The following is a 14740-nucleotide window of genomic DNA, read 5'->3' as shown; positions in this document are numbered from 1 at the left end:
ATCTCGTTTTGTATCTACTTTTGCATCTACTTACATTATATCCATTTTTTGCATCCAATTTTGTTTTGCCTGTTGCATCAATGTTTGCTTCCACTTTTACATCCATTTTTGCATCTTATTTTACATATTTTTTGTCTATTGTTACATCCACTTTTGTTGCACCATATCTTGCGCCTACCATTGCAACCACATTTGCTTCCACGTTTGCATCCCCTATTGCATCCACTTTTGTTTCATCCATTTTTGCATATACTTTTGTTTCCGTTGTTGCATCCACATTTGTTTCACCACCATTTGTGCCAAGTTTTACACCTACCATTGGACCCATGTTTGCTTCCACTTTTGCCTTCATGTTTGCATCCAAGTTTGCATTGACAACTGCATCTACTTTTGCGTCCACTTTTGTGTCAGGTTTTTCATGTTGTTGTGCATCTACTTATGTTGTACCCACTTTTCATCCAATTTTACTTCTATTGTTGCCCCCATTTCTATGTTCGCTTTTGCATCCCTTTTCCAACACTCATCATATTTTCTGCATTGATGATATTCCTTATGGCATTGACAATTATGAACAATTGATGACAATGTGAATAATATTGACAATGATGAAAATGAAGATGATGGCGATGACATGAATTGTGATTATGATGATAAAGACGATAGTGGTTACAATGACAATGATGATGATGGCAATGATTATGATGATGACGATGCTAGTGACGTTGGCGAATCTTCCCAATTTTAGATGTTGTCATTGTCATAATCATAAGCATTATCTTTGGTGTCATGATCATCATTTTCATCTAGGTCATCATAAAAAACAATAATGGCATGAATGATGATGATGCATGATTACAACAATGTCGATAGAAATTACATTAATGATGATGATGGGGATGATAAAAATGACAATGACGATGATAATGGTGGTGATGATGATCATCATCGATCATCTGTCAAAAATAGAGTTGTTATTTCTCTTACGTATATCAATGTGTCTTAAACAACCCTTTTCTAGCACTGATCACATTTTTTGGGTTGATGATATTTCTTACAACATCTACAATTATGAACAATTGCAAACAATGTCCATAATGATGATGATGATGGCATGAATGGTGATTATGATGATAATGTAATGATGGCAATAACAATGACAAGGATGATGGTGATGATGATGACAATGATTATGATAATGAGAATGACCTTACAATCTTATGGATTCGTGAACAATTACTAGTTTCAATACCATCTTCTGGATACGTATTACTATCATAATTTTTAAATTTTCTGTCTCTCTTGAGGTATCTTACTATAATGGTGTTGTCAACACTAGAAATATATCTTGTTGTAATGGTGGTTCTAATGTTAGCACTAGCAAAGTTTAGTAGGGAGGATGCTACTACAAGAGGAATTCCTTCTAAGTGACTATGGCATTCAAAATGAGGCTTTATGGGCTGCTTGTTAACACATGTTCTCATGCTCATATAAAATTAATGTGAAAAGTTGCTTTAATTGGTTCCCATGCATAATTGATATTGATAATGGGGTGGTATAAAATTGTAATGGGCATATCCGTTAGTTAGTTATTATGGGTCAACAACATTGAAACCATCCAAGTGACATTTCACCTTGGAACAATCGTCGCTCGTGTGAAAACACGAAGTTTATGTAAATGAAAGTTGTGATTGTAGTGGAATTAAAACCATCGAGAAATATCAAAGAAGACGCTGCCTACCAATTTTGAAAGACAACCAAGGCATTGAAGAACTATTTGTGTTAGGATGTAGTGAGGGAATCGAAGGAAATTTGGCAGCCCTAAGTTGCCATTACTATTGCCAATCACACATTCAATAGTAACCATAAAAGGTAGCCACATATAAACAGAACCTCGAGGTGTTGACAGTCAGAATCTATTGTAATAACTTTGACGTATATATAGTTTTGTGTTTAGATGAGAATGAAGTGGGCTTCATCCAGGGTTTGGCTCAATCCTCGTCCATTCCATGCAGTGGTGTTTAATTCGCCAAGCAAGAGAATATTACGTGAGTGTTCAGAGTTAAATCAACAGAAATCAAGGACGTGTGATTGTCAAATTATTGCTCCTCCCTTATGATTGAGCGCTTGATGCGATGGTCATTATCCTTGGGTGATACTTTTATTCCCCATTTTCTATTGAAAAAGTAGCGTTTTTCTGTTCGATTATGATAGGATTGGATGAACGCCGGTTTGGATGGATGTAGACCCATGTTTTTTTGTGGTGATCTTCAAATGTCTTGAGGATAAGAAAAAAATCCTTGACCAAGGTCCATGGTTTTGGGGATGAGTTGGTCTTCTAGTGAAGCCATGGTTTCCCAACTTCAATCCTCTCACTATGTTGCCGATGACTACTCTAGTATGGGTAAGATTCCTAGTTGGCTTTTGAAAGATCATCTCATCCCAAAATAAGTAGGGGGGGTTCAATATTCAAATCCGGCAGAGTGGGGTTGAAGAAATGGATATTGAAGATGGATTCAATTATAGAAACTATCTTTTGAAAAAAGGTTAGTTTTGCCCCAAAAAGAAAGTCCCTCCTTTGAGACCTTGCCACAACTTCCATAGTTGTGAAATTTTACAATAATAGAACCTCTAGAGTAGAGGTTTACCATATAATTAGAACTTAGGTTGGAATTGATTTGATTCTTGAACTCTTTAGATGATGACTAGAGATCATTAAATACATAGTTTGAAGCGTTTGCTTGTAGTTATTAATGAACTTGTTAACCATCCATAGATGAATACTTCCCTTGCACATGTGCTTGATTTTGTCAATAATGAAAGAATCCTACTATGTTTTTGGTATATTCGACAAGACTGCATCTTTAAAATAAAGAAGATTCAATTCTTAATGCTTTGCAATCCTGTAAGAGGGAGGGACAATCGAAGTCACGCAGGAGGAGGTATTCCCTTTGTTTAGCGAAACTCTACAGAGATAAAGCACTAAATGCAAGATTAACCCCTTGTTTATGTGATAATTAGGGAATATATATCTATTCTCTCAAAGATTAGTCTTATATATTCAAAAAGAATTTCTCATTTATTCTAAATAACACTTAACATTGTTTATAGAATAATTTCTCACCATTACAATCACAATAATCATTTTTCAAGGCAAAAACTACATCAAAACTTTTTGAATATGCAAGTAGATAATCTCCACAAATGAAGATGAAAACATATTTTGAGCATGTTTAAAGTGGATTAAAATATAATAATAAAAGACACAACAAAAATCTTGATACAATAATAGCTCAAATAATTATCTTTAACAAAAATCTATTAAAAATTACTATAAAATTATAAAATGAAATTAACATTAATAAATAATCAATTAATTTATATAAAATCCCAATTTAATAATGAACAATTACTTAATTCTTTAAGTTCCACTTCAAAGAAAGAATTGACACATCAGCTAGAGAAGGGTGCATTATTGTTTTGGAGTAAGAGAAGGGTGCATTATTGTTTCGGAGTTCTATGTCCCTGGCATCAATATTTTATTTGATGTGCCCAATTATTTTTCCAAAGTAAAACTATTATTCAGCTTAAATAATAGAATGTATAATATTTCAAATTCTATAAAATGTATAATATTTCAAATTCTTTGAAAATCCGTTTTACTGAAACACAAATATATGGCCATCGATGACATGATCGGACGGTAGATATTCTATCCGGCCTTTAAATTCAAATCCTCTTGGTAGTTTGGCGCCATTGCGCGTATCCCTCTCAACGAGCTCAGTAGCTCGCATATGAGCAATCATGGTTTGCAATCGCATAAACATTGCCCCAGAATCGATCCACGAGCCACCAGATCTCTCTCTGCACGACTTCCAACAGTTCATTTGCATTTCTTCGTGGTCAAAACGATTTCAGAAAAGGTATTTTTCTGCAAGAGAGTGCTAAAATTGCAAAGCGCCATTATTTTCTTGTCGCCGTCATGAATCCTCTACGCCTTGTCCTAATGAAATTATTTAGAGTTCTTGATTGGAAAAATTTGCCATATTTCAACTTTCTGGAAATATTTCATTAAATAAGCTACCGTATTATCTAAAATAAATCTGAAGAAAGAGGCCGTGCTCAAAACAATGTTTTAAGCAGCAAATTTCACAAGGGTTATTTCTGGTTCAGTTATTCTGAGCTTTCAATGGAAAATTTTGACTCTATTTTGGCGGGCTATGGTTTGTTTTATCGGGTAATTAGGGTTTTGCTTTTCTGTGTATTTTGTGAGTTTCTTGTTGTTTTGATGTCCCATTGATATTTTGATCAGCATTTTTTGATCTCATTATGGTCTCTGGTAATAGCAAATGATACGGAGGATTGTGCATAACCCACCCCCTTTTTGATTCCAATAAGCAAAGGTGGTCACTATGGTAATCCGATTTCAATTTGTAGTTAGAAAATGGGGTCACAACTTTCCATATTTTTTGTTTTGTTTTGTCTTTTTACATCAAACAATAGTATATTTATTAGAACCATAGTCAACTAAACAAAGAGGAAACAATTTATTTGACAGGTGGAAGAAGTGATAGGCTTAGAGCAATTGAATTGTAGGCCATGCTTCTTGACAAATTGATGAACAGATGTCTCCTTACTTGAGATTTAGGTTGGCACCATGGCACCATCTTGTCCATCATTATACACTAATCTTGTCATTATCTTCTTCACTGTGAATGACTGGCCTGTTCCCTGCAAATAGATCTGGGCATAGAGGAGCCAATCCAAGAACAGTAATCTCTAGCACAAGACAATATTAATGATCTAAATACCTAATCCTGAAGCTTGAGTTTGATTTTTCTCTACTGGTTCTGAATCTCTGATTGAGAATCTCCCACTCGTCATTATCAAACCTTCTCCTTCATCATTGGCATCAGCTGCACTGCTGAGATACTTTGGTTGGTTGTCATTGGACTTGAGAGCTTGAAGTTTCAAATGATTATAGTAACAGACAGCCAGAAAAGCCAGTCCACACCCACTCAAGTTTATGACTGTAACCTTTTCATTTATTACAGACAAAGATTATTTTATGAGCAGCCAGTCCTTGACAAGACCAGCAACATTCATAGTCAAGGCTGAAGTCTTTCCTATCAGAAGAAACACTGCAAGATTAAGAGCCAAGGCACAAGCAGAAATGTCATGTAATCCAAATCAAAGGAAGAGACCCTGATTATCAGAAATGGGTATTCTACTAAGGCCCAGGGGGTGCTGAGAAAAACAAGGCAACAAGGAGCAACAAAGATGTGATGGGATTCAACTTAATCCCTTTTGATGCTCGTGGAATTTGTATGAGAACCAATTGGGCTGTCTCACATGCAACTGCACTTAACTGGAGAATCACCTCCCATGCATTCATCTTGGCCTCCCCATAAGCTGAAATAGTAACTCTAATGGATATGGCCAACATATTGGCCTCGGGCTCACCTTTATAAGCTTCTTTCTTCAGGGAAACCACAATCAAATACACAGCAATGGGAATTAGAGCTTTCAGCATTTGAAATAATGATACTGAGAGGAAAACATAGGCAGAATTTGAAAACCAGAGACCCAAAGAATACACTTATCAATACTATGGGTTCAACGAGCTTGAAGACTCTTACAATAGCAACAGCCAGTGTTGAGTAGAAGCCCATGTGAATCATGGTGGGACTGATCACACTAAAGTTGTCAAGCAATGGCAACTCCAATGGATATGGCTAACATATTGGCCATGGCCTCACCTTTATAAGATTCTTTCTTCAGGGGAACTGCAATCGAACGCATATCAAATGGGCACAAGAGCTTTCAACATTTGAAATATCGATACTTTGAGAGACATGCACCAAGGGCTGCATCATTTAGGATTTGTACTCAGTTTAGGTGTCATATTCAAGGGGAAGTTGTTATGCTTTCCACCACGTCATAGATTGTTAGAGTGATGAAACAAAAGAGGCTCCCTCTTGAGGCTAGATTATGTCATTCATATCAGCTGTGTTGTTGATGTCCTAGCTCAGCCAGGTCTTGCCAAAACTCTGTTGAGGTTCAAAATTATATAAACTGAAATGTCTTCACAAGAATTGACCTCATAAAATTCCATAATCACAAGATATGCCATACATGGCTGTGATTATGGCTCGCAAGACCCTTAGACTTTGAGCAATGAGGCTCGCAACATCACTTATGATTATGCACTCTACAATTCTGTGACCAGCTGAATGTCAAGCAATTGAACTGCGATTTAAATCCTATTTTGTCAGCAATAAGTACTATACTTTGTCTTTATTTAGTGTAGAGAACCAAGCACTTATTCTGCTCATCTATAGAAGGGACAATGGTTGTTTGCCTATGAGGTATAAGGAAATCCTATCAGATGTTTTGTATTTTCGTATGGAATTGAATCATACTCCTACACACTGTAACATTCATATATATCAACCTGTAGAGGCTTTAATAACACCTGGTATTCTGGTTAGTGATTTTATTGGACCTCATGTGCATATCCTACATGCACAGGATGGACTATTCATATGTTACAGGGTATTATTCTTATTATTTAGGGTGCACATCTTCAGGTGCTCAAGAACGATTACTAGAACAGTCAGTTAATTCTGCAATTTAAAGGATGAAAAAGGAGGTTATAGGAGTCTAGTTTTGGTTCTCATCCACAATGTCACACAGTCTGCCTGGGCATGGTTCTCATGGTTTAATAGTGACTTGAGGAGTCATAATACCACAGATCACTAAACACGAACAGCTAAGGTAGCCCAAGGACAATAGCCATCTTTACACATTAATTAACAGGTCTTACATTAATTATCCTAGGGGGTTTTAATACTTCCAAATGCTTAAAAAACAGTTAGTAGAGCATTCACATTACACATTCCAGCAATCTTTTCTATAAACCAACCAAATGCAGTCAGGAGAGCCCTCCTTTTAAACTATACAACCTTATTGTTAGTATGATCAACCTTATTTTAATATATAGTGTGACAAACCGTATGTGACAGGCAGGTGGAAAACTTTTCTCGCAATTGACTAAGCGACGTCCTGCGAGCCAGACTTGAGACGGAAACCCTCGTCAGAAGTATATGCTTGGCTCTTTTCCAAACAAATGAAGAGTCAATGAGGTTTTGTGTAATCACTTCTGGTATCGTATTGGGTTATTGTTAGAAGCGATAATTGGATTCGGATTCTCATCGAGTGAGTTGTTCTGCTTTCTCAATTTGAGAGGGTTTGTTTGGAGGGAAAAACGAAAGAGGACATACAAGAATAGTGAGGGGAAAGATGCAGAGGAAGAGGATTGAGAACATCGCCAGCAGGCAGGCTACATTTTCCAAACGTAGGTGGATTGCTGAAGAAAGCTTACGAGCTCTCGGTGCTCTGCACTGCAGAAGTTGAACTTGTGATTTTCTCCCCAGCAGGAAAGCTCTATGAACTGTTTTTTAGTGCAAATCCTACTATTTTGATTCTAATAATCATGGCTATGCAAACCTCATGAGATTCTTACTAATAACCCCGGTGGTGCAAGCCCTAGTAAGCTCGATGTTGAAAAACTTAGTGTAAAACCTCCAAATCGCTGGTTTTGTTGTAGTGCTTATTGGAGAGTATATAAAAAATTTCACACCTTTTTATGAGATATGGGAGGAAAACATGTTAAAGATTTTTAATAAATATAAAATTTCCAAAATGATGCTAGTTACGTGTGATTCTTTTTTCATTGTTTGTGATTATGAAAAATGAAACTCAATGTTTTTTCATTAGTGCACACATATTTCATTATATAATTGAATATAGAAAAATCATTCCAGAGACGATAACAATAAAAGTGAAGAATTTATGGTCCAACGTTATATTTAAGGGAGATGTTTAAGGATGACGTTTGAATTTTGTTTTTCATTTTAAGACATTTGGAGCAAATATTAGGAAGGACTTTGAGAAAGGATTGTCCTTGATTTTCGAAAATGGAGTTGTTCTTTTCCAGCCATATGCCCCAAGTGACCATCAAAGGGAGAGCTCATATGTTTTTTGGATGTTTTCTTTATAGCCATTTTTTTACACATATCCATAGAGTCCCCATGCCATTGATGTGAATTACTTGTTCGGTTTTTTTTAACCAAACAAGAAAAATTAAAAAAATGCCTCAAGATCAAAGACTGAAACAAAGACCTATTGACATACCTTTTAAAGTATGGAAAGAACTTGTAAAATCATATGAGAAGTTGGATGCACAAAGAAAAGCCGGCAACGAGAGCATTCAGGTATTGAATTTTTCATTAAACATTATTTAGAATGTATTAATACTTATAAGTATCTTAGACATGTATTTGTGTGAAAATAAATTGAATTGGTTTATGTTTAAGGACAAGGCATCCAAGGCGAGGTTAACCAAGACAAAAGTCACTCATCGTAGTGGCCAGAAAGGTTTAAAAGCACTGATAACAACCTTTGTAAGTATATTAAACATGTGATATTTTTTTAATAAATTTTGTACTAGAAGAAAGTCATTGTTATCTAATTTCTCCCTATTTACTGATTGATAGGAACTAAAATATGGAAGACCTCCAAATCATTTGGAAAAGGAGGTGCTGCAGCAAAAGAGATGGGTTGAATTTGTTGTTTGGATGGACTCTATGGTATGTAATCTTAGTTGGATTTCCAATATACTTTTAAACCATATTTTCATTTTATTTTTTAGTACTATTAGATATTATATCTTACCTCATTTTATGGTTAACATTGTATAACAAAAACATGCGTTGTGTTATGTAATTAATACTAACATGTAATATTGATTTTTTTTGTCAGAATGCTATAGGTAATGATTGCCAAGACGATGATCCAAATTATGTTCAACATATATCAGGAGATGATGAGGATGAGGATGAGGATGATGGTGGTGAAGGAGGAGATGATGATGATAGTTGCGGTGTTGGTGATGATGTGGATCAGAGTAATGAGGATGGTCAAGATGATCATGAGGATGATCTTGGTGGTGGTAGCTAGGCATGCACATGCATTGTTTTTTATGAAGAAATTATTGTGTAGAATGACATTGTTATGTTTAGATGGGTGTTGTGAATTTACCCTATATCAATGAGACATTTTGATTTTGTAATCATACGATGAGTTTGATTTATGTTTGTTGTTAATTTATCATAGAATAACAATATTCATGAAATATTTTGATTTGTTAATCATATTTGAATTTTACTTGTTTTGATTAAAAATAATACTGATTTTATTAGTATTATGTTGCTATTTTATACATGTTTTGAAAATTGTTAATGACACATTGTTATTTTTTTGGATGGATGTTGTCAATTTCTCTTATATTTCTTTACAAATGATTTTGAATTGTGATATCTGCTTTAATGATATTTAGAAACTATCATATATTTCACTATGAATCTATAAAGGGGGTCATATATGTAAAGAAAAATATACTCTATATAAGAAGTCAAATGCGGATGTAACCATGGATGCAAAATTGAAAGTAAAATTGGATGTTAAACTAGGAATTAATACAAAATGCAAACAATTGACATACAAAGTGTTTTAAATTAGAAGTGAAAAATTGTGCAATAGTTGACACAAAGAAGGGAACAAAACATGGCATACAAAAGGATATCAAATTGGGCAAAAACAAGGACACATAAATGGGCACCAAATTAGATGCAAAAAAAGACAACAACTAGATGTAAAATAAGATGCAAAGTTGAGCGTTAAAAAGAAGCAAAAAACGTTACAAATTAATATGCCAAATGATGATGCAAATAATGGTGTAAATTTGGGATGCAAACTTGGGTGCAAAAAAGGAAAAAAAAAAAAAAAAGATGTAAGAAAAGACATAAAACAAGATGCAAAATGGGGCTGAAAAAAGGTGAAACCAAGGATGCCATATTGGATGTAAAAAATGATTCCTAATCACATGCAAATTTAGGCTCGAACTCAGACACAAAATTATATGCAAATGTGGACACAAAATGAGGCAAAAAAATATGCAAATTTGGATGGTGAAAACGATGTAAAACTAGACACCAAAAAAATGCAAAATTGGATGAAAAAGTCGGTGTAAATAATGGTGCAACATTGGACACAAGTAGACACAAAAAAATGGTGCAAAAAGGGACATAAAATAGCTTAAAATTGGATGCAAAACTTGGTGCAAAAACAAATACAAAAGTAGACGTAAAAAATGGCTCTAAATTGAATGTACCATTAGACACAAAATAAGATGCAAAGGTGGACACAACACATGACTCAACATAAGATGAAAATATAAATGCAAATTTGGATGCTCAAAATGATGTAACATTAGATGCAAGAGATGGTGTTAAAAATGATGCAAAATTGGATGAAACAAATGACGCAAAATATGGTGCAAAATGAGATGGGAAAAATGGAGACAAATCAAACGTAAATGTGGATGTAAAAAATGGTCCAAAAAAAGATGCAAAAATGGGCACAAAAATGGATGCAAAATTTGGTGCTAAATCAAATTCAACACATGGTGCAAAGATAGGCACCGAAGCTGGTGCAAAAATAGAAGCAAAAACTAGTGTAAGACTAGATACAAAACCTGGCGTAAGACTAGATGCAAAAACTGACACAAAATGGATGCATAAAAAGACGTTAAATTGGATTCAAAATACAGTGTAAACTTGATGCAAATGATGGTGCAAAAATGGAAGCAAAGAATGACACAAAATAGGAAGCAAAAGAGAATGAAAAATAGATGCAAAAAATGACACAAAACTAGAAGCAAAACCTGTCATAAAATAAGATGCAAATCTTGGTTCAAAATTTGACGCAAAAAATGATGCATAGTTTGGTGTAAAAAATGATGCAAAATCTAGCGTGAAAAAGGATGCAAAATCAGGTGCAAAAAAGGACGCTTTAAAAATTGTACAATAGAGCCATATTTAGCGACAGGTTGCTCATCACAATTACAAAAAAAATGCACTAAAATCTGGCGCAAATCGCTGGTTTTGTTGTAGTGCCAAAACAAGAAAGCACACATCTGTCTTTCAAACTGACTTTTCAGGTCACCAACAATATAGCAGAGTATGAGGCTTTGATATTGGGCTTAAATGCTGCCAAAGACAGAGGAGTCAGAGACATAAAGGTTTTTGGAGATGTTGATCTCCTCATTCAGCAGGTGAACAAAACCTTCCAAGAAAAGACACCCAAGTCTGAAAGCATACAGAGATGAGGTATGGAGACTCAAAGAATCTTTTGATAGTTTTTGTATCTCATATATCCCTAGAGTAAAAAATCAGCTTGTTGATTCCCTTGCTGTGTTTGCTAGCATGTTCATCCATCCCATGCCCCCTAAATTGGTTTATGGAGTCCAAATAAAATATAGGCCATCCTTGCCTGATAATGTCCAGCATTGGAAAGTCTTTGAGGATGATGATGAAGTAAATAGGTTTCTGCAAGTCATTGATGAATTCTCTGAAATGCAAATTGATCAAGAGAATGAAACCTTGGAAGAATGTTCCCAGCCTAAGATGAGGAACGGAATTGGCCAAGACAGCATTGTATAGTTGCCTAGCAATCATGTACCTAAAGGGCTAGTGCCTCTAGAGAAGTTGTTTGACCAAAATGATGTGCCTCATAAGATTGCCCAAAAAGAAAATCAGTCTACAGTCCATAGGCATAACATAGGGAGTCCAAATCATCCAAAGTATATAAATCTATCCACCCATTTGTCTACTACCCAAAGTTTGAATACTGCACCTTAATGAAGCAATTTGTTGATGTCTTTGCCTGGGAATATAGTGACCTCAAAACTTATGACAAAAAGATCATTTAGCATAAGATCCCCTTGGAGAAAGACACCATTCCTTTCAAACAGAAGCTGAGACCCATAAATCCTTTGCTCCTCCCCCTGATTGAAAAGGAAATCAAGAAGTTCTTGGCTGCTAAAATCATAGTCCCTCTAAGATATTCAAAGTTGGTAGCCAACTTGGTAGTGGTGAGGAAGAAAAGTGGAGAAATCAGGCTGTGCGTTGATTTCAGGAACCTCAACAAATTCTCTAAGAAAGACAACTATCCCCTGCCAAAGATGGAGCATTTGCTACAGAAAGTCTCAAGAGCCAAAGTTATGTCTTTCCTGGATAGATTTTCAGGGTATAACCAAGTTGCTATACATCTAGATGACCAAGAAAGGACTGCTTTCACCACTCCTTGGGGAACATTTATGTATTCTAAGATGCCTTTTGGACTGATGAATGTTGGGGCGACCTTTAAGAGAGCTATGGATATAGCATTTGTAGGAGAGAAGGATAAGTTTGTCCTTGTCTACCTAGATGATATAACAGTATACTCCAGCAGCCATCAGGATCATTTGCAACATTTAAAGAAGGTGTTTTTGAAGTGCAGAAGGTTTGGGATATTAGTGAATCCCAAGAAGTCACAGTTTGCTTTGGAAGAAGGCAAACTTCTAGGACACATTGTTTCTGTTGCAGGTGTCAAGATTGACCCAGAAAGAGTGAAAGCGATACAGACCTTGTCTGTCCCAAGATCAAAAAAGGACATCCAATCCTTTCTGGGCAAAATAAATTTTGTAAGGAGGTTTATTCCTAATTTTGCAGAACTGGTAAAACACATCACCTCCATGCTGAAAAAGGGATCAGAGATCAAATGGACTGATGCAGCAAGAAGATCTTTTGAAGCCATCAAAAGAGCTATTATGGAAGCTCCCACTTTAATCAGCCCAGACTATAGCAAGGAGTTCCATATCTTCTCCTTTGCTTCCGGTGACACCCTTGCAGTAGTCTTATTGCAGAAAGATGATGAGGGTTCAGAGCATCCAATGGCATTCTTCAGCAAAACATTAAGGGATGCTGAACTAAGGTATGATATTATAGAAAAACAGGCTTATGCTCTTATCAAATCCTTGAAAGCTTTCAGAATATACATTCTGCACTCCAAGGTAATTACATATATGCCCTCTATTTGAGGGATCCATCTGGAATCCTTTTTAGATGTCTAGACAAAGAACAATCCGTAGAGGTCATGCATCAGTTCCATTCCAGTATCTGTGGAGGACATCACTACTGGAAAAGCACAGCCCACAAGATCCTTAAGGCTGGGTATTATTGGCCCACTTTGTTTTCTGATGTCTTTTCATTTGTAAAATCTTGTGACAGGTGCCAGAGGTTTGAAGGAAAACAGCAGTTGAAATCCTTACCCTTGAAGCCAATACATGCCAGTGGACCTTTCCAGCAGTGGGGTTTGGATTTCATAGGGGAAATTAATCCTCATTCTAGTGGCCAGCACAGATGGATCTTAGTAGCCACTGACTACTTCACTAAATGGATTGAGGCCATCCCTACTAGGAAAGCTGATCACCATGTGGTCATGAAGTTATTGACAGAAAACATTTTCACCGGGTTTGGCTATCCACACAAATTGGTTACAGACAATGCAGCAACCTTTAGGGAAAAAGAGTTGGTGGACATGTGTGACTCAATGGGTATTAATCTAGTGCATTCCACCTCATATTACCCTCAAGGTAATGGTCTAGAAGAATCATCCAACAATAGCCTGATAAGGATAATTAAAAAGTTGTTGGAAGACAACAAAAGGAACTAGGATTCCAAACTAAAGTTTGCATTATGGGCTGACAGGGTGACCACCAAGAAATCCACAGGGAATTCTCCGTTCAAGCTGGTATATGGCACTGAGTCTGTATTCCCAATTCAGTTGAACCTCATGTGGCTAGATTCTTGTGGGAAGAACAGAATGAGGAAAGTGATATGGCAAAGAGGATTAGTGACCTGGCTGAAGTTCATCAAATCTAAGATCAATTGGTTGAAAAGTCTGCAGCACATCAAAAGAGAATCAAGGAAGCCTTTGATAGAAAGGCAAAGATGGACAATTTTCAAGTTGGAAACTTGGTGCTCAAGTGGGATGCACTGAAGGAAAAGAAAGGCAATCATGGGAAGTTTGATGCTCTGTGGACTGGACCTTTTATCATTGCTCAGATCCAGGGGAACAACACTTTCATGCTGCAAAGTATGGAAGGAGAAACAGTTTTTGATGGCCCAGTTAATGGGCGGTTTTTGAAGGTTTATGTTAATTAAGGCCTTTTAGGCCTTAGCATTATAAATATGTTCTTGTTACAAGTTTTAGTGTAGGCTTAATTAGACTCCATGCCCAATGGAACACTAGGAATTATTGCTGATCTTGTTTTGTATGAAAGGCAGTGGTTTGCTGTTATTGAAACCTCACAGGGAGGATTTCATCCCTAGAAGGAGCCAGTGTTAGCTCTGCTATGCAGCGCTGACTTTCTAATGTCAGAGAAAAGCTTGTTCTGTTTGGTGGTGTTTTCAAAGGGGTTCACATTGGTCACTATCTCCTTTCTTCCTCTACCCTGCTTATTCTCCTCCATCTCTGTTTCCCCTATTTGCCTCCTAAACCTAGCAAAATAGCCCCTTTGACGTTAAGCCCCGAGCGTAAAACCCCAAACCTACCATAAGACCCTACCATATGTCTTCGCGCATTCATAACTCATCGCGCCTCATCCCCACCGTTGATCACCCCGCCGATCCAACGGCTCCCATCGCACCCGATAAAGGCAACCTGCTCTACCACTCTCCACCATCATATCATCTCCGCCAAGATTTGATGGCCTTCGCTTTCATCGTGCCAGCAATGTGATTGAACGATAGTGCGCGATGAGATCGGTTTTTCTCTCTTATCCGCCGTTACGTGTCGA

At 36.5% G+C, this 14740-nt stretch overlaps 1 protein-coding gene across 1 annotated transcript; it reads left to right on the top strand.

Annotated features, from left to right (window-relative positions):
• Positions 1–6719: 6719 nt before the first annotated feature.
• LOC149192747 (uncharacterized) lies at positions 6720–9147 on the top strand. Its single transcript, XM_089406450.1, has 3 exons — positions 6720–8462; positions 8556–8648; positions 8821–9147. The coding sequence occupies exons 1-3, from the start codon at positions 8334–8336 to the stop codon at positions 9016–9018; spliced, it is 420 nt and encodes a 139-aa protein (XP_089262576.1). The 5' UTR covers positions 6720–8333; the 3' UTR covers positions 9019–9147.
• The last annotated feature ends 5593 nt before the right edge of the window (positions 9148–14740 follow it).

The sequence above is a fragment of the Pinus tabuliformis genome, chromosome 2_2 (assembly GCF_031772625.1).
Source record: "Pinus tabuliformis cultivar Carrire ecotype Pingquan chromosome 2_2, CPIR1, whole genome shotgun sequence".
NCBI lineage: Eukaryota > Viridiplantae > Streptophyta > Pinopsida > Pinales > Pinaceae > Pinus > Pinus tabuliformis.
This window is presented reverse-complemented; position numbering and strand designations above follow the sequence as displayed.